The sequence below is a fragment of the Thamnophis sirtalis genome, unplaced genomic scaffold (assembly GCF_051295495.1).
Source record: "Thamnophis sirtalis isolate CommonGarterSnake01/CBP01778 unplaced genomic scaffold, rThaSir2_p1.2 scaffold_7, whole genome shotgun sequence".
Classification (NCBI taxonomy): Eukaryota; Metazoa; Chordata; class Lepidosauria; order Squamata; family Natricidae; genus Thamnophis; species Thamnophis sirtalis.
In genome coordinates, this window is record NW_028261387.1 from 75,498,810 (window position 1) to 75,526,003 (window position 27,194).

At 38.0% G+C, this 27,194-nt stretch overlaps 1 protein-coding gene across 2 annotated transcripts in view; it reads right to left on the bottom strand.

The window, feature by feature from the left end:
* The window catches only part of PREX1 (phosphatidylinositol-3,4,5-trisphosphate dependent Rac exchange factor 1), a 228,898-nt gene that overhangs the window by 93,197 nt on the left and 108,507 nt on the right, over window positions 1-27,194 (bottom strand). The window contains exons 2-6 of one of the 2 annotated variants that reach the window (XM_087720448.1): window positions 24,713-24,784; window positions 19,666-19,788; window positions 16,252-16,356; window positions 14,447-14,548; window positions 1,495-1,656 (exon numbers count right to left, since the gene is read on the bottom strand). In XM_087720448.1, the coding sequence (XP_087576574.1) occupies window positions 1,495-1,656; window positions 14,447-14,548; window positions 16,252-16,356; window positions 19,666-19,788; window positions 24,713-24,784 (564 nt within the window). Of the gene's footprint in view, window positions 1-1,482; window positions 1,657-14,446; window positions 14,549-16,251; window positions 16,357-19,665; window positions 19,789-24,712; window positions 24,785-27,194 lie in introns of both variants that reach the window. The other variant, XM_087720447.1, reaches the window with a different exon arrangement.

A 27,194-nucleotide genomic window follows, 5' to 3' on the forward strand; every position in this document is an offset into this window, starting at 1 on the left:
TATTGTCATTGTAACTTAGTCCACCCAACTTCCTGCTGGTTGTCCCCTTCATCTCTTTTCTTTCACTGTTCCCAGCATTATAAAATTCTCAAAGGGTCTTCACATAACATGTCCAAATATGATCATTTGTGGATCGAGTGAGAACTTTGCATCCAAACAAATTCAACATATAATACTGCTGTTGGCAAGTAGCCAAGTGGTACTTTAGAATGCCTTGGTAAGGCCACACTTGGAATACTACATCCAGTTTTGGTCCCCACAATGTGAAAAAGATGTGGAGATTCTAGAAAGAGTGCAAAGAGCAATAAAGATGATTAGGGGAATGGAGGCTAAAACATATAAAGAACAGTTGCAGGAACTGGGTATGTCTAGTTTAATGAAAAGAAGGACTAGGGGTGACATGGTAGCCATGTTCCAATATCTCAGGGGTTGCCACAAAGAAGAGGAAGTCAAACTATTCTCCAAGGCACCTGAGGGTAGATCAAGAATTGTATGAATGTTGTGCTTTTAATGATGTACTGTCTTATGTGTTAATTTGTTTGTTTTCCCCTCCTTTCAAATTGTAAGCCGCCCTGAGTCCCCCCAGGGAAAAGGGCGGCATATAAATAAACTAAAAAAAAGAAGAAGAAGAAGAAGCAATGGGTGGAAACTAATCAAGGAGAGAAACAACCTAGAACTAAGGAGAAATTTCCTGGCAGTTAGAACAATTAATCTGTGGAACAACTTGTCTCCAAAAGTTGTGAATGCTCCAATGCTGCAAGTTTTTAAGAAGATATGAGATAACCATTTTTCTGAAGTGGTGTTGGGTTTCCTGCCTAAGCAGGTGATTGTATTAGAAGACCTCCAGGGTCCTTTCCAACTCTGTTATTTTGTTTTCCCAAAGATCTATTCATTGTATTATTCAGGCAATACTTGAGGTGGTGGAGGTGCTGATTGGTGTGGATTTCAAATGTTACATATCGGAATGATATATAGAGTAAATAAAGTAAAGAAGGCAGGCAGGCAGCATTTGCTTAGCTAATATAAAATCTTGATGGGGTATAACTAAACCAGGGGTGGGAAACTATGGCCCCTTCACAATCTGTGGACCTGAGCTAGGAATTCTGGGAATTGAAGTTTTCTTCCCGTTTTTGGCAAATCACCCCATAGCAAACAATAGGTTCACTTAATGATCACTGAATTTGCTTAATGACTACTTTTAAAAAATTGTGAAAAAGGGTCATCTCAATATCATAATTTAGAACCATAATGGGCAAGCTCCTGTAGCTTTAAGTACTGTACAACATGTTAACTAGCTTCAATTTATTTCTTTTTCGGTTCACATGTGAATTCATGAACTAACCTAACATGTTAAAGAAAGTAAGATACAGAAACAAAATAATGAGTTAACTAATGAATGGCTAGCCAAGTTAAATTTGTTCCTTTACTTATAGATAATACTACTTGATGACCAAAAAGCTTAGAATTAAATCTATTACCCACTTTCCACCATACCTCCCATCCTTCAATGTGAGACTGCAATTGCTCAAGAGCTTCCAGCTTCTCCATCTGCCTTTTGGTCTCATTGATATTGGAACACACTGTTTTCATTGCCTGTAATGCATTCAATACCGCTTGATAATCTGGGTGTTTAGTGGGTGTCCTCTTGGCTAATTCCTGGAAGAAAGTTGTAAAAAAAGAAAAGGGAAAACAGAAATAAGTTACAGAAGTTATAAGACAAACTGATTTTCTATTGCGATTAAGACAGAATGCAATTACTGAAAATCACAATGGCAAGGAGATGCCTCTAACTGAAAGATATTGAGTTCAAGAATTTTATTAATTCTTGAAGACTGCAAGACAAGACCGACCAACTTGCAATTCTCTAATCTTAGAAGGTTAACCGTAGTTTTCAAACAGGTAATTCTGAACACTCAAGTCTCTCAATCAGCTCAACAGGGTGTTAGTTCCTGTATTTTTTTTCCTAAACATTCAGATTCCATATATATCACTTCCTCCCAAGGATTGTATCAAAGAATGTTCATTCACAGATAGAACAGTATCAGCCCCTAACACTTATTACAGGTAATAAACATAATTGAGCCCAACATTTCCATGGCTAAGCAAGATAGGTTAAGTGAGTTTTGCTCCATTTTATGAGCTTTCTTATCACCGTTGTTAAATGAATCTGGCTTCTCCACTGACTTTGTCAGAAAGTCGCAAAGATTGATCATAGGATTCTAGAACACTGAGACTGTCATAAATACATGCCATTGCCAAGTGTTTTAATTTTGATCAGGTGACCACAAGGATGCTGCAGCAGATGTGTGAAAAACAGTCATAAGTCACTTTTTTGGTGCCATTGTGACTTCGAATGGTCACTAAATGAATTGCCGTAAGTCGAGGACTAACTGCATTTTCCTCTTCTACCCCTACACCTTCTTTATATAACCTTCTTCATAAGTAACAGAATTTGCAGTGCACACAGGAAGAGCAGAAGACCTACTTCTAGAGTGACTCATTCTAATATTATTGCTCAGTACCACTTCAAATTGAAATAGCATCCTGTTGAAAATATACATTCAGAAGAGCCAGAATATGTCAGGGACAGTCATCCTTTTAATAAATGAGGACATCATTGGATATTTATACATGTTCCACGTATACAATCATTAGGATCATGGCACATAAATGGCCACATTATGTCAAATATATGGCTGGCTCCCTAGCTTTTATTTCATTTCTAGTGATCTTTTTTCCTCTTTTGCTTTTCAAAAATTACAAACCAATTTCAATTACTGGAGGATGTACTTGATGCTTCATAAAAGGAGTCCAGGTTGCATTTGATTCTGGTACTTCAAATTTCTCATCCCTGGACGACATAAAAAAGTGTCCTCATGGATTATGTTCGGATGTCACAATTAGTCTGAATTCTGAATAACTCATACATTTATCCTTTAATGGACTCAACATGTTGGAATAGAGGGGATTTTAACCTACTCCAATTCCATGTACTTTCTGTTCATATCAACAATGCCATAGGGCAGACTCTTCTTCTGAGCACTTGTTTTAGTATCAGAAAGTACGGAAGCTGTGGGTGAGGCCCTTGTTGCTAGCAAGTTCCTCAACTGGAATTCCACATTCAAAGAACCTCCACAGGACATCCCATATTTCTTTCCAGCTCTTTATCAAAATATTTTGATGCTTAAAAGCATCTGAAGGATATTGTTTGGATGTACTGTTTCAATGAGGCTGGGCATCTAATATTTTTGTTGGCTGCTTGCTCAGAATACTTTAAAAACATATTTAACAGTTGTTTATTTCACAGTGCAAAATTTTTACATTGTTATAATACTTTTTTGCCAGGAAAACATAAGAGGAAATCTGGCTCATGAAAAAAAAATCTTCAATGAGGTTGCAATGGTTATCTTAATGAGAAGGAGTCTTAACATCTTTTTAGATCTTATTTAGAAACTATCATTTTTAATGGACCTAAATTATGTGGCCAAAAATTATTCAAATCTGAGAATAAATTAATATCAATATTATATGTAGTCTTGACCAAAGTTGCTTTGTTGAAAACAGTCTATGGAAAGCTTTTAGAAATCAGCAATAACAAAAATTTGGCAAATAACATAGTCCACATCAACTTGCAATGAAATAATTTTTGGACTAATAACAATTTTGCTAAAGTATCGTTTCATTTAAGCCTTATAATCTGTTCTTTCTTCTTTCTATTTATTTGTTTTAATGTAGACAGGTTGTAGCTTGACTGAAGTACTCAAATATTCCAGTAAGTATTTTCTTCTATTTGATTTTTATATTTCATTTCGATACCTTTAAAATCCAAGATCTAATGGCAAAATTGTGGCATAGCTGTCTCATTCCCCATATAGTGAGAAGACAATGAGATGGACTGAGTATTGGACAGCACTGACTGCAACAGGATTCAAGAAAACCGTAATCTACACAGTAGAATTGGAAGGGACCTTAGAGGTGTTCTAGTCCAAACTATGTTTTCAGGTTGGGAGGGGGAGGAGGAGAAAGAGGAGGAGGACTCCATGTTTTAACTACTATCTCAAGAAAAAATTAATTCTGAAAACTGATATTATGAGGCATAAAGAGAAGTGTGTATACTGAGCGTATGTTTTATTCTCTTGTGATACATTGCTCGACAGAGTGTGCCATCAAATCAAAGTCGGTTCTTAGTGACCACATAGATTTTTCTAAGACATACTATTCCCAACAGGTTCCTTCAGATTTTCCATGTTGTGGTCTGCCAGCAGAACTGGCAGCAGATTCGGACAGTGAGGAGGTTGGGGAGGAACATGGGCCAGTCCTGGAGTCTGGGAAAAGCTCTGATGAGGGCTCTGCGTCAGAGGCAGAGGGGGCCAGAGTCGTATGCCACTTATCAGCTGCCTTCAGAGTCAGACATCAGTGAGGCAGACGAACAGCTGGAGCCTGTTTCCAGTGTGTGCATGTGCAGAATTGCCAGACGAAGGGAACAGCATAAGAACAGGAGTCAACTTAGGAGTAAGGCCACAGGTGGACGATGAATGGTCCCTGCCAGAGGAAATAAAAGAGGAGCGAAAGGGGAGTGGAGTTTGCAGGAGACAATTAGTTTGCTTAATTGGTTCGTGACTCTCCGAGACTCCTTGCCAAGTTTACAGATATTGGTCTGTCAGCTCTCCAAGCCAGATAAGATCTGTGATTGTAAATCCTCCCTTGAAAGACTTTGTTAGATGTGAATGAGCAGAATTCAAAGTAAATCACTAAAAGGGGTTTTTGTTAGGACAAGGAGTTTGCTGCATGCTCTTGGAAAGCCTCGGTCAGAACAGATGTTCCCATTGCCACTACAACTGAGACTATTCACCTTGCTGATGATCATCCTTTTTTCCTAATTCCTTTCACCTTTCTCAGAATCATAATCTTCTCCAGCAGGCTAGATCATTGCATGACATGTCCAAAAATTGATCACTTAAGCTTAGTTATCTGAACCCTGCGTGTAAATCTTCCATTTTTCTGTTTGTTTTCTTGGTTGCATATATACAGATACTCCTTAGCTTGCAACAGTTCATTTAAAGTTCAAAGTTACAACAACACTAAAAACAGTGACTTATAACCATTTTTCACACTTACGCCCATTGTGGCATCCCCAGGGTCACATAATCAAAATTCAGATGTTTGGCAAATGACTCATATTTATGATGATTGCAGTGTCCTGGGATTATGTGATCACCTTTTGCAACCTTTTGACAATCAAAGGTGATTGGCAAGCCAGAGTCACTTAACAACCATGTTCCTAATTTAAGAACTGCAGTGATTCACCTAACAACTGGGGAAACAAAGGTCATAAAATGGGGCAAAACCCACTTAATGAATGTCTCACTTAGCATCAAAATTTTGGATTCAATTGTGATTATAAATCAAGGACTACCTGTAGTATTGTCAGACATTTTCACCAACCAAGTTCAAAATACTTTTTCTATCCTAGTCCATCATACTCCAATTTCTGCTCCTGTAAAGTGTCACAAACCATTCGCTGCCTTTTTCTGATCTTTGTTTTACATCATGGGCATCTGAATATCTTTCCCATGGCCTCCATTACTCTTCTCCCAAGTGCTAGCCTATGGCATACTTTTTAACTTCAAGTTCCTTTACTGTCAAGAGAAGGTTGTAAAACAAAAGCTATCCATCACTTCAACATCTTCACTGTAAATTCTAAAGCAGGTTGTTGTAGCCCCTGTCTAGTCTCATTGACGTTTATTATTAGAGCATGTTTCAACTATTTCATTCACATTTTTCAGTTACTGATTATCTGTGAATTAGAGTAGAAAACTGGAAAAGCCTTATTGATTAGATTGCATTTCAACTAGGCCTGGATCTTCCTGGGATTCTGAAATGTTATTGTCAAATAGATTAAACAGAAGTGGTGAGATAGACTTAAAACAGGTCTATGTGTATGTATGTATATGTATGTAAATATGTATATGTACACACACACACACACATACTTCTCACTTACTGACCACTCATTTAGTAATTGTTACAACAGTGCTGAAGGAGACTTAGGAGACTCAAAGTTGCAGCATTCCTGTCATCATATGATCATGATTCACACACTTGGCAACTGATGTGCATTTATGATGGTTGCAGTGTCCCATGGTCACACAATTGCCATTTGTGACCTTCACATCCAGCTTCCATCCCAATCAGGATGATTAAGAGACTGGAAATTAAAACATATGAAGAACGGTTAAAGGAACTGGGCATGGCTAGTCTAGTGAAGAGAAGGACAGGGAGAGACATGATAGCGGTGCTCCAATATTTGAGGGGCTGCCACAGAGAGGAAGGGGTCAAGCTATTTTCCAAGGTACCCAAAGGCCAGACAAGGAATAATGGATGGAAACTGATCAAGGAGAGGCTCAACCTAGAAATAAGGAGGAACTTTCAGACAGTGAGAACAATCAACCAATGGAACAGCTTGCTTTCAAAAGTTATGGGTGCTTCATCACCAGAAGCTTTCAAGAAAAGACTGGACTGCCATCTGTCAAAAATGGTGTAGTGTCTGCTTGGGTGGGGGGTTAGACTAGATGACCTGCAAGGTCCCTTCCAACTCTGTTAATCTACAGTTAATCGAAAACCCAGCAGGAAATCTCAAGACATCATATGTGACATGGCACTTAATGACCCACAGTGAGTCACTAAGTGACTGCAGCTGGAACTGATATCATTAAATCAGCATGGTTACATCATGTCATGCTTAACAACTATGCCTCTTAGTGATAGAGTTCCTGGTTTCTGTTCGGTAAGTGAGAACTACCTGTAGAGGCATATCAGTTTTTCAAAAGAATCCTTTTCCGATTATTACCTCAGGTGCTCTCCCCTTTAAAATGCAAAATGCAACTATCATGATTCATTAATAGGGATTACTCTTGCCCTTACGAGCAAAAGGTACTTAGTTCAAAGTAACTTTCATTTCTTCTTTTCTTTCTCACCTTAAATGACTGAGTGAACTCTCCTTGAATATTTCTCAAGTGATCATTAATCTTTTGTAGATTGCAAAAAAAAAACCAACAATGGCTAGTAACAGGCATGCCAAGTTGAATTACTTTTTTCATACCTAAAAAGGTAACAAAAATGTTCAACTCCACTTTTCTACATACAGAGCCAAAATCTACTCACACTTTAAATACAATCAGCAACAGACTGAGAGGTTGTGCAGGTTGAACTTGAGCTAAGCCTGCCAAATCATAGAAGAGATATCACAATCCATCAACACAACAGATGTACACTACTTTGCATGTGACTATCCTTCTGTCTTTATAGAGTATATTACATGTTTGGTTTGGTTTGAGCAAGCATCCAAGCTGCCCTTAGTTCCTTCATTTAATATTGATGAAACTGATATTCTTGCTATTTTTCAAGAATCCAGAAGTACCAGAATCTGTTAGATAGCATTCTAGCAAAAAATATTCCCTCTTGAGCCTTTAATTAAATTCTTCCTCTTAAGCTTATAATAGGAACACTGAAAGCCTGAAGTTATCTTCCCTCCCCCATCCCATCTTGACAGACAGACTCTGCCTTTTCATCCACAAAATAAATCCAGCACTTCAAAATTAGGTAATGTGTGATATCATTTCTAAGTCTGTTTCTAAGTACTGGAACTTGTATTCAAGTTCCAGCTTGAATACAAATTTGGTTTAAGGACAAAGTTAGGGAACAGAATTGGGATTTTCATCCATTCCATTCTTGTTGTATCCTTAAATCAACCCTCAGTTGTGCTGTAAGACCCCTTCTTGTGCCAGAGAAAGAGTCAACTGTCAATCCAATCAGCTTCTATACAAGGAAGGGAGCCCCTCCAGTGCAAATGGTTAAAGAGAAAGGGTTGTTAGCACAAGAAACAAGTACTGTGCAGTGAAGAAGGCAAATGCAGAGAAATGAGCACACAAAAAGCAGCATGAGAACGTCATTGGGAACAAAATGCACGAAGCACTTCAGTCTCAGCAATCATTCCTGGGGAAAGTTCAGCTTCATATTGTAGTTACTAGGGCAAAAGATCCAAAAACAGGCCATGACCCAACAAAAGCCCGCACGACAAAAGCATGCCGACAAAACCGCATCGTTAAAACTGCAACGTCATCAACGTGGCGACAAAAGGGCGATTTACAACAGCGCGTCGACAGAAGGGCGATTTAAATTAAGGTAAGGGTTAGGTTTAGGGTTAGGTTTAGGGTTAGGTTTAGGGTTAGGGTTAGCGTTACGTTTAGGTTTAGGGTTAGGTTTAGGTTTACAGCGCGCTTCTGTCGCCGTGCTGTTGTCAGTGCGATTCAGCGCTCATTCGTCGGACTGCTTTTGTCACTGAGTTTTAGTCGGGCGCGCTTTTGTCGGTCCCCCTTTTGTCGGTGAACCAAAACAGGCTGCTTAGGGATTAAGAGAAATTCTGAGGAAAAAAATATTGTGATAAAGAAACGCTGAACCTGATATTAAAACAAGCAATAAAGGAAAATATTTTGTTTCTAAACTCTAACCTTGTTACCATCAAACTAACTGTGCCATAGATCTACTCATAGAGGCCTGAGAGTTAGAAGAGTTTTAAATTCAGAGGGAACTAATACAACTGAAATATCAGCATTCACTATTGAATGAATACCATAAAAGAGACCTTTTTAATGTATTTTAATTTCTCATGTAAATGAATAAGACCATGGGAAGTAATTCATTCACACAGTCTAACATGCATAGAAAAAGCAGCAGTTCTTCTAACAGTCTTTGTATTTTCAGCCTGTTGGCCAAAAAGCAAGAAAAATGGTGGAAATTCTGTAGAAATTCTTAATCATCCAGGTCATGGTTGTCTCAAAGGTGTTTTTTTTCAGGAGGCAACTGGACTTTCTTGGTTTTTTTTTTCCTTTGGAAGACATTTTTCTTCTCATCCAAGAAACTTCTTTAGCTCTGACAGGATAGTGGAAATCCCGTCAGAGCTAAAGAAGCTTCTTGGATGAGAAGAGAAACGTTTTCAAAAGAAAAAAAACAAGAAAGTCCAGTTGCTTCCTGAAAAATCACATTTGGGACAAGAAAGATTGTGGCTCTTTGCATCATTTTATCCATACTTGTTCCATACAGGTAGTCCTTGACTTACGACCACAATTGAGCCCAACATTTTTTGTTGCTAACAAAACATTTGTTAAATAAACTTTGCCCCATTTTAAAACCGTTTTTTTGCCACAGTTCTTAATTGAATCACTGCAGTTGTTCAATTAGTAACACTGTTGTTAAGGGAATCTGGCTTCCCCATTGACTTTGCTTGTCAGAAGGTCACAAGGTGATCCCATTACACTGCAACCAGTGTTGCAGTGAATTCAGATCACATGACCATGGGGATGCTATAATAGCCATAGGGTGAAAAACGATAATAAATTACTGGTTTTAGTGATGTAACTTTGAATGGTCACTAAATGAACTGTTGTAAATGGAGAACTACTTGTACATGTGTGGAAAGTTATCACCCAGCCCTCTCCCAGAAAAATGAAATATCCTAGGTGATATTGAAAAGGCGGAATATTATATTTCTCTGGATGTGAAAAGGAAGAAACATGTTTTGAAAGACAGAATAGCTCCCTGTAGCTTCCTGCCTCCACCCACTTTGTCAATGGGCCATTAAGAAGTCTAAGCCAGTCCTTTTAGATAATAAAGAATTCTCCCCTTCAGCTCCAGGGGGATGGGATTAAGGCATGATAATATTGGCCCTTTACCCAACTCGCCACATGACATCTGAGAACTCAACCAAACCTGGATTCAAAACGCAGCCTAGAGAGTTGCCCCTGCATGGCCCCATGGGAGTCTGACAATCAATCAGAATACAAGCTCAAGATCAAAGGCCAGAGAGGGATAAAACCAGGACTCAGCATCTCAGTCCTTCCTTCTCTTCTCCACCAACATTGTAGCATGTTATCACCTTTTCTGTTCAGGACAGAAGCCATGTGGTCCTGTCCACCATTAAAACCACCTTTCCAAGCAACCTCCATGTCTCCAGTGTCTTTTTCCCCACTTGGAACCAAACCCAGAAGAACATTTCTTTCAACACATGCATGAACAATGCAGTACAACAGAAGCTGCAAGTTTGTAGCTGTATTTTACAAACAAACATTCATTTAGCACCCTTTAGAAATTACAGAAGCACTGAAAAAAGTACTTTTTTTCTCACCGGTTCTCACCCTTATGACTCATGCAGCATCCTCACAGTCACATGATCAAAATTCAGGTGCTTGGCAACTGGCATGTATTTAGGACAGTTGCAGTGTCCCAGGGTCATGTGATTGCCATTTGTGACTTTCCCAATCACCTTCCAACAAGCAAAGATTTATCAATAAGGGAAGCCAGATTTATTGATGACCGTGGGATTCACATAACAACTGCAGTGATTCACTTAAGAATCGTGGCCACAAAGTTTGCAACATTGAGCACAACTCATTCAACCACTGCCTTATTTAGCAATAGAAATTCTGGCCCGGTTATGGTTGGAAGCTGAGGACTTCCTATATATCTCAGCTGTAGAATCTTAAGCTTATATTTACCAAACAAAGGAACTGCCACTTTCGAAGCCCATGAATTATCCCATTTCATCTAATCTACTACTAATGCCAGCAACATTATTATAAAAATAAAGCGAATGGTAAAATACAATATAACCTACAATATTATGGGGGAAAAAACAAGGCAAGCATTCAAAGGGACATAGCACTTCCTAGAAGAAAGGATGTTGTTCTGTTGAAACCTGCTTTGTTTTTATATGACTATCTTGTTGCCACCCACTGACTTTTTCTTCAGCATGCCAATAATATTTATTTATTCACTTAGAGAGCAGAGCATGTTTTTTCTGCAAAAAAAATCTGCTACTATCATATACAATTATTCTCTTTCTCCCGGCTCCTTGCCTTTTATGCCAGTACATTGGAGTACTGCACAATACAAAACTGCTTTTCCATTGGATCATGCTACTTGTCCTAAATTATACAACAAATAAGCCGACATTATTTTATTAACGGTGAAATAATTATTCTTTTGCAGAACTGAAAGCACATCGCTGTCAATTTTCCTACAGAGCTTTAAGCTAGGGGAGGCTGATATTTTAGCACCTTAACATCTAGCTAATTAGCACCATCCTGTCTTTTTTATACAATCCCAGGGAAAAGATAAAAGGCACTTGGCCAGATTTCCATCACAATGCTTCTCTCTATTGATTTCTGACACCTACCATCATGAAGGGTGGCAAGTATTACACTGTTTTGCATTTTCTTTCAAGTAAATCTGGAAGTCTGGTAACTCTTGGCTTTTGCCTCTAGGTGATCCTTTCTTAGGAATAGAGAAAACTCCCTGCCAAGGCTACAGCCTGTAATTATCAAATAAATGCCCTTTCAAGTGGTTCATACAGCTGGCAGGCATGGAAACCAAAATAATGCAGCCTTGAGCTGCAGCCAGATACCTGAAAAGCTGAGATGCAAATAAATGACAGCAACTGTCCATAATCCTTTTGCCAAACAACCTTCAGTCTGTTGATTCCAAGGATGTGTTGTGCTACTATGACCTACATTTCCCATTAAGTTGGGGGGGGGGGGACAAGAAAGCAGAGAGAAATGCTACTAATCTCCACCCTGAGGATGAGATTTATGTGTAACCACACTGCTTCCAACTCACTCTAATCCCTCATTTTATTCACAGAATTTGTCCTCTCTGAGTGGAATACACTAATTCAGTGTCCAGAGATTGAACCATGTAGCAACTGCTGAACTCAACAACAATTAAAAGTACCGTTGTTTCACAGCACTAAGTATAAATGAAACCATATGCTAGAAAAACATTGAGTAAATAGCTTAAATACATGGGTTGTACAATGTTACTATAAATTTCCCATCCGGCAAACTTTAATAATACCAAACATTTTTTAAGATTTATTGCAACTCAAAATATGCTTTATGTCTAAGAATTGACTCAGGTATTATATCTAACACAAATTAAGTTTTTAGCCCATGGGAGGAGAGGAAAGACAGCTGTATCAATGGGGACATTTATCACCATTGTAAGATGAAAAAAATATGAAATTTGTTAATATAACATCCATGGTGACTGGTTTAGTCCACATGTAACTGGATGCAGGAGTAATCATAGAGTAGAAGATGTCTTATTTGCTACCTAACATAATTAATTTGCTGAGAAAAAGAAACAACATCTATTCTAGAATTGAGCATAGCAACTAGACTTCTTTTCTTGTTGATTTGAAAAGTTTCACAGATTATCCAAGTTTCTTCCTTAGTCTATTCTAGAATCTCTCTTCTTGATGTACTTGAGATAGTATCCACTTTCAGCAGCCTAAATTGTTTAAATTCCATTATTTGAGATTTGGGTATATGGCCCAGATTTGTCTTTTAGAAAGGGGGAAGAACAGCGTGAGCAGATTCAAGAGGTAGGGGCATTAGATTAATAACTGCAGTAAGAATATAAATGTGGGCAAGACTTGAATTAAGAGTAAGTAATAACTAAATTAATCAATATAATTATTTTTTCTTCCACCATAGTAAAAATTACAGTTTGGCAGCAACTAATGTATTCACACAATTTGCTTATGCAGATCAGTTCAGGATTTATTTTGCACAGTATAAAAGGCTTGGTCAGCTGTAACTTTAATTATATTCTTTTGAGTTAACATTTTACATGAACCTAATGTATTTGTTATCGTTATGTGTAGTGTATGAATGCAGGTAAGGGGGAAACAACAAGGCTAAATAGGTTGTGTGAAAGCAGTTCTAGGAAGTACCAATTCTGCTCTTCTGCTTTTCGTCATTTCTGCACCATCTCATAAATACAACTTCAAGTCAACCAAGCAATCCACATCAATGTGAATGTTTAAGGAAGTGAAACATATAGTCTGGAATGAATTCTGGGCACTTTTATCAAATCCCAACTTCCTTGGCTTGTTTATCCTATTCTAGAGGCTTTGAGAAGGCTCCCAAGTGTCACCCATAATCCCAGAGCAAATCCATGGAATAAACATGCCCTCTCTTCCTGCTTAGCCTTGACCCAATGATTATTTTGGGCCTCTTGCAAAAATTCAAGAAACAGTTTAAAACAGACTAATTTTTAACAGTCTGACTCATAGGCTTAGGTATGCAAAAAAGGATTAAGATTTTTGGACTTTTGAAGCATTGCCCTATCTCAAGTATCTCAAGTTATTAGCACTAAGACATATATTTTCACAAAGAGGTCAGTCCTGTTCTCTATTTGCAAAGGCATGTTGTTTGCACATCTCTCTTGTATACTTATCCCCATTCTGACCTTGTCCACCAATTCAAATTCACACAATATTGTGGATTACACATTTGTAGCTCTTTATAGGACATATGCAAACTTTCATAATTAAGTTTTGTATCAGAGAACTCTTTCTCCTCATATATCATAATGACCTTCTTCCTTTACTCTGTTGGCATATGTGCATTTATTTATATGTTCTTTGTCTGTAAGACAATATTTGATATTGTTTGGAAATAACAATAAGTTTATCATTTCTAATAGTTTATATATTGATTCTATAGATTTATGATTTCATTACTGTTTTGTATCATCTGTTATAGCAATAGCAATAGCAATAGCAGTAGACTTATATACCGCTTCATAGGCCTTTCAGGCCTCTCTAAGCGGTTTACAGAGAGTCAGCATATTGCCCCCAACAATCTGGGTCCTCATTTTACCCACCTCGGAAGGATGGAAGGCTGAGTCAACCCTGAGCTGGTGAGATTTGAACCGCTGACCTGCTGATCTAGCAGTAGCCTGCAGTGCTGCATTTAACCACTGCGCCACCCTGGCTTTGATACTACCTATAAACTAGGTAGTATCAAAAGAGTAGATGGCATATACTTACATAAATAGATACATGAAATAAATAGGCAGTACACAATCTTGCCTCCCCTAATTCATGATATAGTTTCAAATAAATGAATGGGGAAAGGACAGAATGGCGTAACAAAACAAATGCATAAACTTAAAACCAATTCTTTAAATTTTTATTCCTAAGAATCTACTCCGATAATACTGCTTTTTAAATTGAAAATGTTTCTCTTCTTCAGAATGGTGCTTTCTAATTAAACATGTAACATTGCCATTTAAACTTACTAAGATATATATTTTACAATGTGGAGTACTGGAGTATAAGCATGATTCAAATTTAGTTCAAAACAACAATTCCATAAGGCCTCAAGTCATTCATTGTAACATAATCAGGAATGAAACAGTTAAATGATATGTCATCTGCATGAAATTTGTAGTAAGCCATAAAAATCGTTCTTATTGTATTCAGGTTTTATGAACAGCCTATAAGCAGGTAAGTGGAACTTTTCATGCAATGAAGACAACTGAAAAACTGCAGGATAAAAATCCAAGAAAATAACTATCAGGACAAAGTCTTCATTTGTGTTACCTTGAGGAGAAGTGGGTATTTGCAAATCCTCTGTATTGGAGTTAGGAGATAACCTTCAAGTGGAATGTCTGTAGTCTTTCTACCTCCCAAAAGCATGCAACTCTGCAACCAGAAAAGAATAAGAATATTGCATTTCATTCAGAACGTCTCAAGATATTATGGTAATGAATAACATTTTGTAGAGCTAGTTATCTGTAGAGCATTATACGATGATGAACTAAGAAAATATATAAAAATACCTACTTTCAATGCATAGAGAAAAGGAATATTTTATTTATTAAAAATGTATAGTCTGTGTTTCTTTAATAGGACTCAAGTGTACATATATAACAACGCTCCCTAGCCTTTCTGGCTTTGCGGACTGGCAATGGTTGGCAGGGGGAGGGGAGAAGAGAGAAGAGATGGTTTTGTGCACGCATCCACCCCTTGCATAAATGGATCTTCACATGCTCACATGCCACTTGTACAGAACAGCTCCCAACGGTCCACAGATCAGTACCGGGCTGAAGACCAAAGGTTGGGGACCCCTGATATACAGGTTTCCCAGAAAATCTCCCGATCAAGCACTGCCCATGGATGTGGCTTCATGAGCCTTGGTATTGCAATTCAACACACTTTTCACTAAAAATTCTAAAGTCAACATAGTTCAACACAATAACATCTGGATAGCCATGTGTGTTTTATCCAAATAGCCATTCCATTCACAGATAAAATGAACAGCTAAACTGGAATGCATATTTTTAGAAATGAAATATTGTAAAATTTGGTTCTTAGGCAACATGATGGCATCTGCGTACAAAAGCATCCATATATTTGCATTTCCAATCAACATAGACTTAGAAGACTTAGAATAATTACATTGTCCCTTTGAAAGTACACTATTTGGCATACATTAAAACGAAATTTCGTTGCATATAGCTCTCAAAGGGTCACCATCTCCAATATACACTTTATAAACATGACAAAATAAATAAATAAATAAATAAATAAATAAATAAGTTTGGATGTATACATGTATCTTGTAAAATTCTTGGACATGGTGCCAAGTGCCCCAATGACAGTGGGTATCACTGTCACATGCTTCATCCATAGCCGTGTAGTTTCGATGGCCAGGTCACGATATTTCATTATTTTTTCTCTTTTTATTATTTTTTTTCATTATTATTATTATAAATTATTATTGTGTAATCTTTGGTTAGATTCACAGCCTTTGGGGCTGGTTGAAAGCTCAAAAGCTCGAGTCCTAACCAAAGACCTAGGAACTGTTAAAGTAATGTCGGAGGATATAAGCTGTCCCAAATAGAGTGGTTCATTATTGTTGTTGTTGTTGTTATGGTCTCATATATATTTGTATTTGTTTCTTTTGAGTTTGTTCTAATCTTGAAGCTTTAATAATATTTTTTGTTCAGTATGCCTTAATAAGTGATTTAGCTTCAATGGACTGAAGCAGCATAGAAGCACAATAATAAACTTAATAACTCAATCGTGACAGTACAAGAGGGGGCCGGGAAACAACTTTTCTTCATAATCCATCCCCATGGAACAATTTACCCCAAGAGATCTGGATGGGGCAATCCCTGATGGTTTTCAAGAAAATAATTAAAACAGAATTGCTCTTTAGCGCTTTTAATTGCTAGTGCTGTTGGGACTGGATGCCAAGGGACTAGTATTATTTACAGTTTTTTAATGCAAATCTTTTCCATTGTGTTTTACCACAGTCTGGGGCATTTATGACTCTACCTTGGTTTTGAGTGTTGGAGTTGGCTTGTCTATAGAAAGAGATTTATGGTATTATTGATCCTTACCAATAGGAATTGTCTCACAGGAGGGATCTTGTTCAGTTCCATCAAAAGCCGGAGTGCTTTTTCATGATTGCTGCAATACTCCTCATACACAATGAACTTGTCTTTCTGTGGGAATGAAAAAAGGAATATATGTTAATTAAAGCTTTCAATTATTATTGGAGGAATGTGGTGGCTCAGTGGCTTGTCAATCAGAAAGGTTGGCAATTTGGCAGTTCGAATCCCTAGCACCACGTAATGGAGTGAACTCCCGTTACTTGTCCCAGCTTATGCCAACCTAGCAGTTTAAAAGCTCGTAAAATGCAAGTAAAAAAATAGAGACCACCTTTGGTGGGATGGTAACAGTGTTCCCTATGCCTTTGGCATTTAGTCATGCCGGCCACATGACCATGGAGACGTCTTCAGACAGCGCTGGCTCTTCACTTTGAAACAGAGATGAGCACCACCCCCTCGAGTCGGGAACAACTAGCATATACGTGCGAGGACAACTTTACCTTATTATTATCGGTATCTTATTGAATTAGATCCAGAAGCAAACCGGGGTTACATGACCAATCCTAGGGGTGCCCAGAGCTCTTGCATCCATTGCATTCTACATCAGCTGCATTCCAGATACTCTTGACGAGTAACCCCACATAAAGCATATTACAATAGTCCATTTGGGCAGCAGTGGGTATGGAATGAACTGCCCCTTCATAACTCCATAGCGGTCTGAACTTAAAAATTCAACTATCACAATAACCTGCCCACATTCCAATAAAATAATCTGTGCTAACAAAATCAGTCCGTATTGGTCGATCCACATTGTGCTAGGATTCTGAATCGTAATGCAACCCAATTTAGAGCATAGGACTAGAACTAGACATTTCCATAAATCTGGAACACATTTTCCCATATCTGTTTGTAATTTGAATTACAAGTAAGGACCTGAATCACAGGAAGAAATTACAAACAGGTTTTTAAAAAGTATATTTCAAAAGAGAGCAGAAAGCTAAATTTGTACCATAATCCTACATAATATCAATACCTGTGCTGCATGGGAAGATAGAAATTACATCCCAAGATGTCCGGAGAACACCATGTTGAAGATTGCTTTAAGATATAGCTCAATAATGGTAAATAAAGCCCCAGTGCCGGATGGAGCGCAGATGGGAATTTATAGAAGGAAAAACATTATATGACTTAGTTCTTTAGTATTGTAGCCATTAATATCACTCAGTTCTTTGCAGCTGACCTTATGCTTGGGGAATAGCACCCAGTGTTGTTTTGTTTATTTTGATTGCAGCTCTGTGATACTGGTCATATTTTTAGAGATTATATTTAGATCATGACATCTCCTGGCAAACCACAGTTCAATATATTCAATAATTATAAAGATGCCAGAGGGCTTTCATCATGTCTTACCAGCTGTCCTTCATGCACAAGACCACAAGAATGAAAGCCACGCTTTAAAATTACTTAGTGCTTTAAGTATTTAATTTTCTCTCTGGGTGACACTGAGGTTTCTTCATAGGATGAGGAAACTATCAGTTACATAATTAGAGGCGCTACCCTCAGAAAACTGAACCTGCACAATCAAAGCATATCATGATCACTGATTAGAACTCTTTAAAAATAGATCTTTTCTTGCTCAGCAAATTCTTTCAGCATGCTACCCTGTAACTTAAGACCGCCACACATATTACCACATTACTAAAGTCACTGGATGAAGTCCTGCATTATACATGTGACAGTCATGTGTAACTGCAATTCTGCAGGCATCTGTAGGCAACAGGCATATGCATCTAGCCCATTTCCTGATACAGATACACTGTATGCACTGTATATTCAGCATTATTATTGATTATTATTTTTAGATTACTATTATTCTCTGCTCACAACAATGTAAAGTCTTTAAGTGGTGCCTTCATAACACTGAGTTCTTCCTAAGAACCTAGGATGTCGTAATGTATAAATGTAGTACATGTGCAGATCCAAGCTACGTGGCATTTTGAAATTGGCTGATGGAAATTTTGCCAAGATACAGATCTTCTAAGGATCATCCAAGATTTTTTGATATGGCATCCAGTATGCTGATAACCACTGGAACCACCACAGCCGATTTATGCCATAAACTTTCAATTCTGATTTCCAGATCTTGATACTTGGTGGTCTTCTTCAATTCTTTATCTTCTATTAAACTATCCCCTGATATTGCCCCAGCAATAATTGATACTTTCGGTGGTGAGATCTACTCCTCTCAGCAATACTGCTAGATACTATCTGCCCACCACCATACTGCTCAGCTAAACAAATGTCAGGTCCAACTGACCCAGTTGCTCAATTTTTTATTGCAAAAAATGCCTCTGCAGCCCTATATGTCAAAATGCAGACATATTGTAACTTGGATGATGTGTTTGGAATAATTGACCTGTGGGAATAACTCTAGGAAAAAGGAAGGAAGAGGAGGAGGAGGAGAGGAAGAAGGAGGAGGGAGGAGGGAGGAGGGAGGAGGGAGGAGGAGGAGGAGGAGGAGGAGGAGGAGGAGGAGGAGGAGGAGGAGGAGGAGGAGGAGAAAAATAGTGAGCGAAGACGTTATTAGTCTGTATAGTATTCAGAAATATCCTTGGCTATGGGGATGGGAAGGAGAAGAAAGCTATGCAAACATCTTCATAAAGAACAATTAGTGAGACATGTGTGAGCCAAAGTTAGGGGAACATATGGATATGCCTCTCCTCCTCCTCCTCCTCTTTCTCATCTCCTCCTCCTCTTTTTTCCTAGAATTATTCCCACATGTCAGTTATTCCTGACCAAACACAGCATCCAAGTTACAGTATGTCTGCATTTTGACATATATGGCTGTAGAGGCATTTCTTGCAACCAAAAACTGATTGACTGACTTTCTCAACAAAGGAAGGAATGGACACGATATCAAGTTATTTTGACCTTATCAAAAAAAAAAAAAAAAAAAACCTCTACAGAACTAGATTTGTCCTCCTAAAAAAGTTATAGACATACATTAGGATAGAGAGGGCAATGGACATGAAGAAGATGTAAGAGGACTTTACACAAGTCAGTTCAGGTCTGAAACTCTCCCCTATAACCTGGCAATGTTACAGGCACTTTAATTTCCAGTTTTCAGGGGGGGGGGTTAATCCCCCATATATGAGACAGCCCTTTCTTCAGATACTTAAGACAAAATTCACCTTTTTTTGCAGACATACTGATCTGGTGTGATTTATTAATTTCCGCTTAGAATAAGATGTGAAGCCAGAGTTGTGAAATGAGGTTTGGTCTACTTAAAGGAACCTTATATAAATTCAAATATCTTATGAAACCATGTGATTGCCATATCCAATATTTTTAATTTGCATCAAGATACACAATTTCCAAGACTGGTCACAATCCAGAGGATGTATTTTAATGTATCATACTCACAAATTTTAAGAAGACATCTCCCAGTTCGTGCTGAGAATGAGGTTCCGGATGTAAACAATATTCTAAAGCAGTCAGGAAGTCATTATGAACATCAAGTATATCTTCCATATTGGAAAATAAAATCTGTAACATAAAAAAATAAATCCAGTAATAATTGCTAGTGAAAGCTTTGCAGATTCTTATCCCTCCATCCATTTGAAATCATCCTTATTGTGTTTGTTTTACATTGTTTAATATTTCATAATAAAACAATTTAGAATCTAATTGAGAAAATTAGAAAACAACATGGAGTAAAAGCTATGCAAGAACTATAAAACTTAATTAACTATAGTTGGCATATGCCTGAACAAAGATTATCCTATTGCAAAATGTTAAGTCCTTGATAACTCAATATTTTCACTAACTCTGCAATGAAGACATACCTGGCAGAGTTTTGAAATGAAAAGTTCAACCCTTTGGTTTGGTAACATAGTAAAAATAAAAAAATTAAGCAGTGGTGATGTGTGTGTGTATAATAGACAAGTTAGCAGTAGATCACAATCCTATCCCCATCCAGTTTGCATAAGCACGTGATGACATATCCACCTTCTTGCTGAATTTCACACACATACACACCTGTAAATTCTACTGGTCTTAAGTGTGTGTGTGTGTGTGTGTGTGTGTGTCTGTGTGTGTGTGTGTGTATGTGTGTGTGTGTATCAGAACATACAGGAAGTTTAAAAAATTAGACTGAAAACATTCCAAAATGTATTTTTCCACAATGCAACACAATGAATATTTATTGCTAATTTTCAGTATAAACCTTTAAGATGGAATGGTAGTTATAACTACGTTTTATCAGACCAGCTATCCTAAACAACCATAGCTACCATGATTACTGGTTGTAAATCAACTTCATCTCTGTTTCAATTCTGATTTGGCAGAAGAATGCAAATCACCAGTTCAGATGTTATACTAAAATAGAAGCTGGTTTCATCATGAATTTCTTATGGCATCTTGGCCAACTGGTATTGTTATCATCTCTTTCACCATTAAAGCTCTAATACTCTTCTCAGGGCCTGAAGTATCTACAGAGCAGAAGCAGTTATATTAATGGAAACTGACAGACTTCAGTTATCCAACTGTATGCACTGCCTTCAGTATGTACTGCTTGCTTCATTCTGAAAGTGCCCCATTAGTCAGCAGTCAAAAACAGTAATGGCTAACTATTACTAAGATGATTTTAATGAAATAATAAAACCTTTCTTGAGAAAACTAAGTAATCCTGAAGAGGTTACACAGAAAGTTCCAAAGACTTAAAATTAATTGTTCTTGTTCCTTTTCAGTTATAACTTATAAACAGAAAACAGAACAGTAGTTCTCTGAATTTAAAATTTCTGGCAAGGAATACACCATAGGCTTCTACATCATTTCAGTACTGAAATCAAGTTACCATAGAAGGACCTATCTGTATTAAATTGAAGGTTCATCTAGATCAGGGGTGTCAGACTCCCGGCTCTTGGGCCAGATGCATTACTCGCTGGCCACGCCTGGTTTAGTGAAGAAGGGGGGGGGGGAAATGTCCCGATGTGTCATGTGACACTGCGGGTTTGACACCACTAATCTAGATTAGCATCCTGAGTCAAAAGATAAACAGTTATCGGTTTCTGGAAAGGCACCTAAAGTGTTTAAGCCAAAATCACAAATGGGAAGTCTGGAAGCATCAATGTAATCACAAGGAAAATAGTGAGGAAGAACTCTTTGTTGCTGTGTGCTGAGACTGTACAATACATGGAATCATAAAAATAACAAACGTTCTGTGTTCAATATCTCACTATCATAAAAGAATTAACCAGTGTTTTACTATAAGCATGTTGTCCAAATCCAGCTATTAGGATTGCAACTGTCTTGATTAAGCATTTTGTGTACATCCAGCCTTGGAAAATAAAGAAAATGAGAGAGGTACAATTTTTTGCTTTGTTGAAAGTGGGTTCAAGAATTCAGAAAAGATACAGATAAGCAGCAGCAGCAGTAAATCTCCATGTGAGGGAATGTACAGAAGCGAGAAGGTAGATTTTCAGGAGGAAAGGCCTTCATTCCACAGGACGTAAGAGGCAATTCAGCTCAGATATCATGTGTGAAAGAAAGAAGGTGAAGACAGTTTCTCCCTAATAGTTCCCAGAGTATATTATGGATGCAGATAGCGGAGTGCTCATTCTGGAAAGATTTTCTCTATAGTTGGGAAACAATAAAGAATTCAGCTTGGAAGAATCACCATTTCGCCTGACATGCTATGACACCAAAATGGCAATACATGAACAATAATGTCAACATGCAAACCCCAGCATTATTGTATTTACACTTTGACATCACATCAAGTATGTAAGTTTCATCATCGGTGATGTTGTCATGCACTGATTGTTATTCCCTTCCTTTGTTCTTCCCTCTCATAGATGCCCATAGTCTTCATCCATCTAACTCCTAGTTGCTATATTTTGTAACTGGTCACATCCAATTTATAAAACATTTTGAAAAGGCACGTATCTTTTCTTTGGCAAGTATTCAAAGATTTAATACACTAAAGTTTCATTTACCTATCATAATAGTAATTTACAGAACTGTCTTCCATAAATCTAAAAACTTTTAGCATAATGGTTGGACTATGAATAGGAGATCCAGTTTCAAGCATTTAAAACATAAAACCAACCAGAAGGTTTTAGGCAATTAAATTTCTCTAAGTTTGAATGGCTTCAATATAAAAACTTGTGAAGCCTTTTAAGGGCATGGCTAGTTTAGTGAAGAGAAGGGCCAGGGGAGACATAATAGCAGTGTTCCAAAATTTGAGGAGCTGCCATAGAGAGGAAGGGGTCAAGCTATTTTCCAAGGCACCCGAAGGCCAGACAAGGAATAATGGATGGAAACTGATCAAGGAGAGATTCAACCTAGAAATAAGGGCAGAAATTCTGACAGTGAACAATCAACCAATGGAACAGCTTGCCTTCAGAAGCCTCGTCGCTGGAGGCTTTCAAGAAGAGATTGGACAGCCATTTGTCAGAAATGGTGTATGGTCCCCTACTTGGCCAGGGCTTGGACTAGATGATCTACAAGGTCCTTCCAACTCTGTTAATCTGTCCCCAGCTAAAGAGTTAGTGGTTATTTGAAATGCTCTCTTTTCTACTTGGCACATAGGTTGGATAAAAATATAATTACAAAATAGAAAAGGGTATATGTTTCCTTTAAAAGTCATCAAACTACCACTACTACCGGTCATTTCATTTGGTACAAATAGTTCAAACTTCTATTATACACCCACAGAATAAAAAAAATAAATTAGTTGTGATTATAAGAAAAATTATTTTACAGTCATAAAACTGAGCAAATACGAAATATAAGTTATAAAATAGCAAGGCATACTATTCATCAGTAAAAAAAATAGTAGCCTAAGTGCTTAAAAGGACCAAAAATAAAGTAGCTAATATAATCTGATAAGGCATTGCTACAGTTCTAATTAGAGTAAACCAAATAAAATATATTGCTGGAACCATTTCAAAACTGAAGAAAGGCCAGCTACGTATATGATAAAGAGCTGCACCTCCACTGCAGAAGGCCTTAGCCCTGAAGTTTTATTTATTCACTAGAAATAAATCCCACTGAAATCAATGAAGCTTACTGGGCACAGAACAGCCCAAAGGGCAGAAATAACAAGGAGACAGATCAGTGGGGTGAGCTCAGATGGAGGTGAGTGTGTGGAGGGAAGAAGAGATGGTGATGAGGCCAGTGAGGGCGGCAGAGGAAGAACGGTAGAGCAGCAGGGATGGGAAAGAGTAATGCAGGCCAGAGCACAGGATGGCAGGGGAAGTGGAGTACAGGGCAGGGAGCAAAGTGGCAGGATCAATAGGGGTGGTAAGGGCAGTAGAGTGCAGGGCAGTGGGGATGTAGGGCAGGGAGACAGAGCAGGAGGAATGGCAAAGTGCAGGTGGCAAGAATACAGGGCTGCACTTAGGGCAGGGGTCAACAAAAAGAGCAGAGATAGATAGACCCATTGGGTATAAATTAAGCCCACCTGGGTATAAATGTGGATGAGTTTGCCAAACACCTGATCATGGGGCTGCTGCAACAGCAGTAACTTTAAAAACCAGTTGTAAGTGCCATTTGTTCAGCACTGTAATAACTTCAAGCACACACTAAATGAATGGTTGTTAAGCAAGGGCTGTCTGTCTGTCTGTATGTATGTATGTATGTATGTATGTATATCTTTCTTTCTAAATTGTCTTTTAAAATCTCCTTAGGAAATTCAGCAAAGAGAAATAAAACAGAAATATGATTGTGCATCTGGAGAAAAGCCCAAAGAAACTTCAGGCATAAACATACTTAATCAGGTGAGAAAAGCAAATTAATTTAAATGCAGAATTTGATTGTAAGACAGATATATTTAAAATGTTGACAGGCAATAAATTAATTGTGGTAACAACAACAGTGACACCACCAACTTTTTTATCTGCAGCATTTAAAAGCCACAAAAACTTTGTTACCAATTTTTGTATTTATTGTTTGTTTGTGTGTTTGCCTAGGACAACAGAGTAGCTTGAGAACTAACTGGCCTTGGAAGAAAAGTCAATGACATGCATGAAATGAAGGAATTTACAAGGAGGGAAAATAGAAGTATCTAATTTTCCAAGTCAGAAATATAGTACTTTGCCTTTGAATTGAACAAGGAATTTAAAGGAAGGAAGATTGTAAGTAAAAATCATATAGTATTTATCCAACTAGACTTTCTGTTGGTTTTAAAAGAAACAATGTTTAGGGACTGAAGTTGGACCTGAGTTTCATTATCTGCCTGTGGCCGCCACATTCATATCTTCATTCTTTGTAGGACACTATATTATTGGACTTTTCAATTAAACATATAGAAGAAAAGATACTCCCTGCTGTTTTCTACCTAACGTATCTTGTATATAGTTTCTGTTCATTTAAAGTAATGTGGCAATCCAAGCATTGCCATTAACAGAATTAATGTTGAACTTCACATTATCTCAATCTTAACCCAAAAATGTTTTGGAAACATTACCTTGACATTTTCCTCTGTTATATATTTCTCAGCTTTATCCACCGCATTTTGTCTAATTCGATGCAGAAAGGCCTGCAGGGAAATCAAAAAAGATAATTATTTTCAAGCTGATCCTTCTTTAATTTCATTTTATTCTTTCTTCTGGATTTCACAGCATGAGCCATGAGATACAAATCTGGGATAAAGGGGAGCTAATTTTACATACTTATAATCATCAGTTGTAACATTTTGGTATTGGGACTCCATGCATCTTGATAAAAGCACCTCTTTCAAGTTGCTTGCAGCGTGTCTGACAACAAGCAGCTTCCTTCAGAAGTGCTTGGGGTACTTAATTATGCTTAGACAATTGGCACCACTGGCACACCAAAGGAAACTACTATTTGCTTAACCCTTCAAAAGCTCCCTTTAGTCCTATAAAAAGGCGACTGTTCTGCATTGATTAGGGAGGTGCAATGTCTGGATTTCGTCAAGCAAAAAAATATCTGTATCGCGTTAGGGGGAGACAGGAGAGGGTAGAACTCAATCAAATAGAATGGAGAAAATAAGGACACTTTGAAACCAACATATAGCATATGTGTTTATGAAGTCCTATAAAAGTGAACCTTTTCGACACCGAGTGCCAAAACGGGAGTGTACATGCGCACACGCACATGTGCCAGAAACCAGAAGAGCAGCCGCCCAGTGCACATGTGTGCGTTGGAAAGATGATCTTCCGGTTTCCACCACACACATGTGCACCAGCCATCTGGTCTTTCAGTTTCTGACAAACATGCGTGCGCAAAGACCAGCTGGCCGGGGTGCATGCGCATGCTGGAAACCAGAAGAGAAGCTGGCTGGGGCGCGTGTGCGCCCCAGGAAGATGATTTTTCAGTTTTTTGTGCAGGCATGCACATCAGTCACCCGGTCTTCTGGTTTCTGGCACACAAAGACCAGCTGGAAACCAGAAGATCATCTTCCCAGCACGCACAAGCGCTCCTCCGGTTTCCGGCACTCCAGCAAGCATGAAGACCAGCTGGAACCCAGAAGAGCAATGGGTGATGGCTCACTTGCCTGGAGAGATGGCCATAGGTTCACCATCATGGTCCTATCATGTAGTCTCCCTAACCACCACCACTACCCCAATTTTCAGTTGCATCTTTGTTTCAACCACACATCAACATAGAACTACAAAATTGGAAAAGGCCTGGAATAGTATGTGAGAAATACCTTGAGGGACGGGTCAAAGAAATGCTGCCTAAGTAATGGTCAGATAAGAGAGGGCAAAGCCCGCAGCTGCATAATAGGCAGAGAAAGAGACTCAGAAGGGACACCCTCCACACACCAAGTTCTCAGGCTCTAAAGGAGATTGAGGGAGACTTTCAAGAGTCAGTTGATATAGCCTTATAATAAAGTAGAATGAACTCATCTGGTCGTGTATCCTAACTGATCTACCTGGGAAAGCTGACAGGGTCTTTTAGTCCAATCCTTTTTAGGAATCCAAATTATACCATCCCTGGCTGCTGTGCCTCTACTTGAGCACATCCAAGGAAAAGATGATCATTTCTTATGGTAGTAATTGACCTCCACAGTTGTTAAGAGGTATTTTAACTGGAATTTGTTTTCATGAAACTTAAAATTATTATTACTGTTCTGCTCTCTTGGAAAATAGAATGTAACGTCCCAAACAATACTATCTTAAGAATACCCAGGTGCATATACTCCACTTATATTATCTTACATAAAAGCAAGAGGAATAAAAAAAAAAATTCCTCTTGAATCTCACCACTAACTTTCACTGTACCTCTTCCAATTTATCTAGTCATGTTTCCCTAAAACATAGTGTCTCATTTGAAGTCTGCCTAGTGCACAATATAATGTGAGATATTAAAAGAATTGCTGAATTAGCTCAAGATCCATCCAAGTCCTGCATCATTTCCTGATCTAGTTCAGGGGTGTCAAACTGGCAGCCTGCAGGCCATGTCCTCCCCAGCTCCACAAAGGAGGAAACGTTGCGATACGTCACATGACAGCAATGTGACACTGCAAGTTTGACACCCGTGATTTAGTTGATCAAACGCCTAGTAGGATATATTAATAACTGGAAATACTTGTACTGTCAGGATCTGTATTTGCTCAACAGATCTTGGGATAAAGACCATTAAGTACCATAACATAGAATTAAAGGTAGTTCTCAACTTACAATAGTTCATTTAGTGACCGTTCAGTAACAACGGCACTGAAAAATGTGAGTTACGACTGTTTTTGCACCATCCCCATGATCATGTGATCAAAATTCAGATGCTTTAAGCATACTCGATAGTTGATTGGCGGAATTATACATAATTGAAAACAGTGATATACAAATATAAATGGTTGGTAAATCTCTTTCATATCGGGATCTATGATTATATAAGGGTATATTGTTATTAAACAGAAAATCAAGAATGTAAGGGAATTAGGTTTATGGAAAAAAAAAATTGTAATTGAATATACATTGTACAAT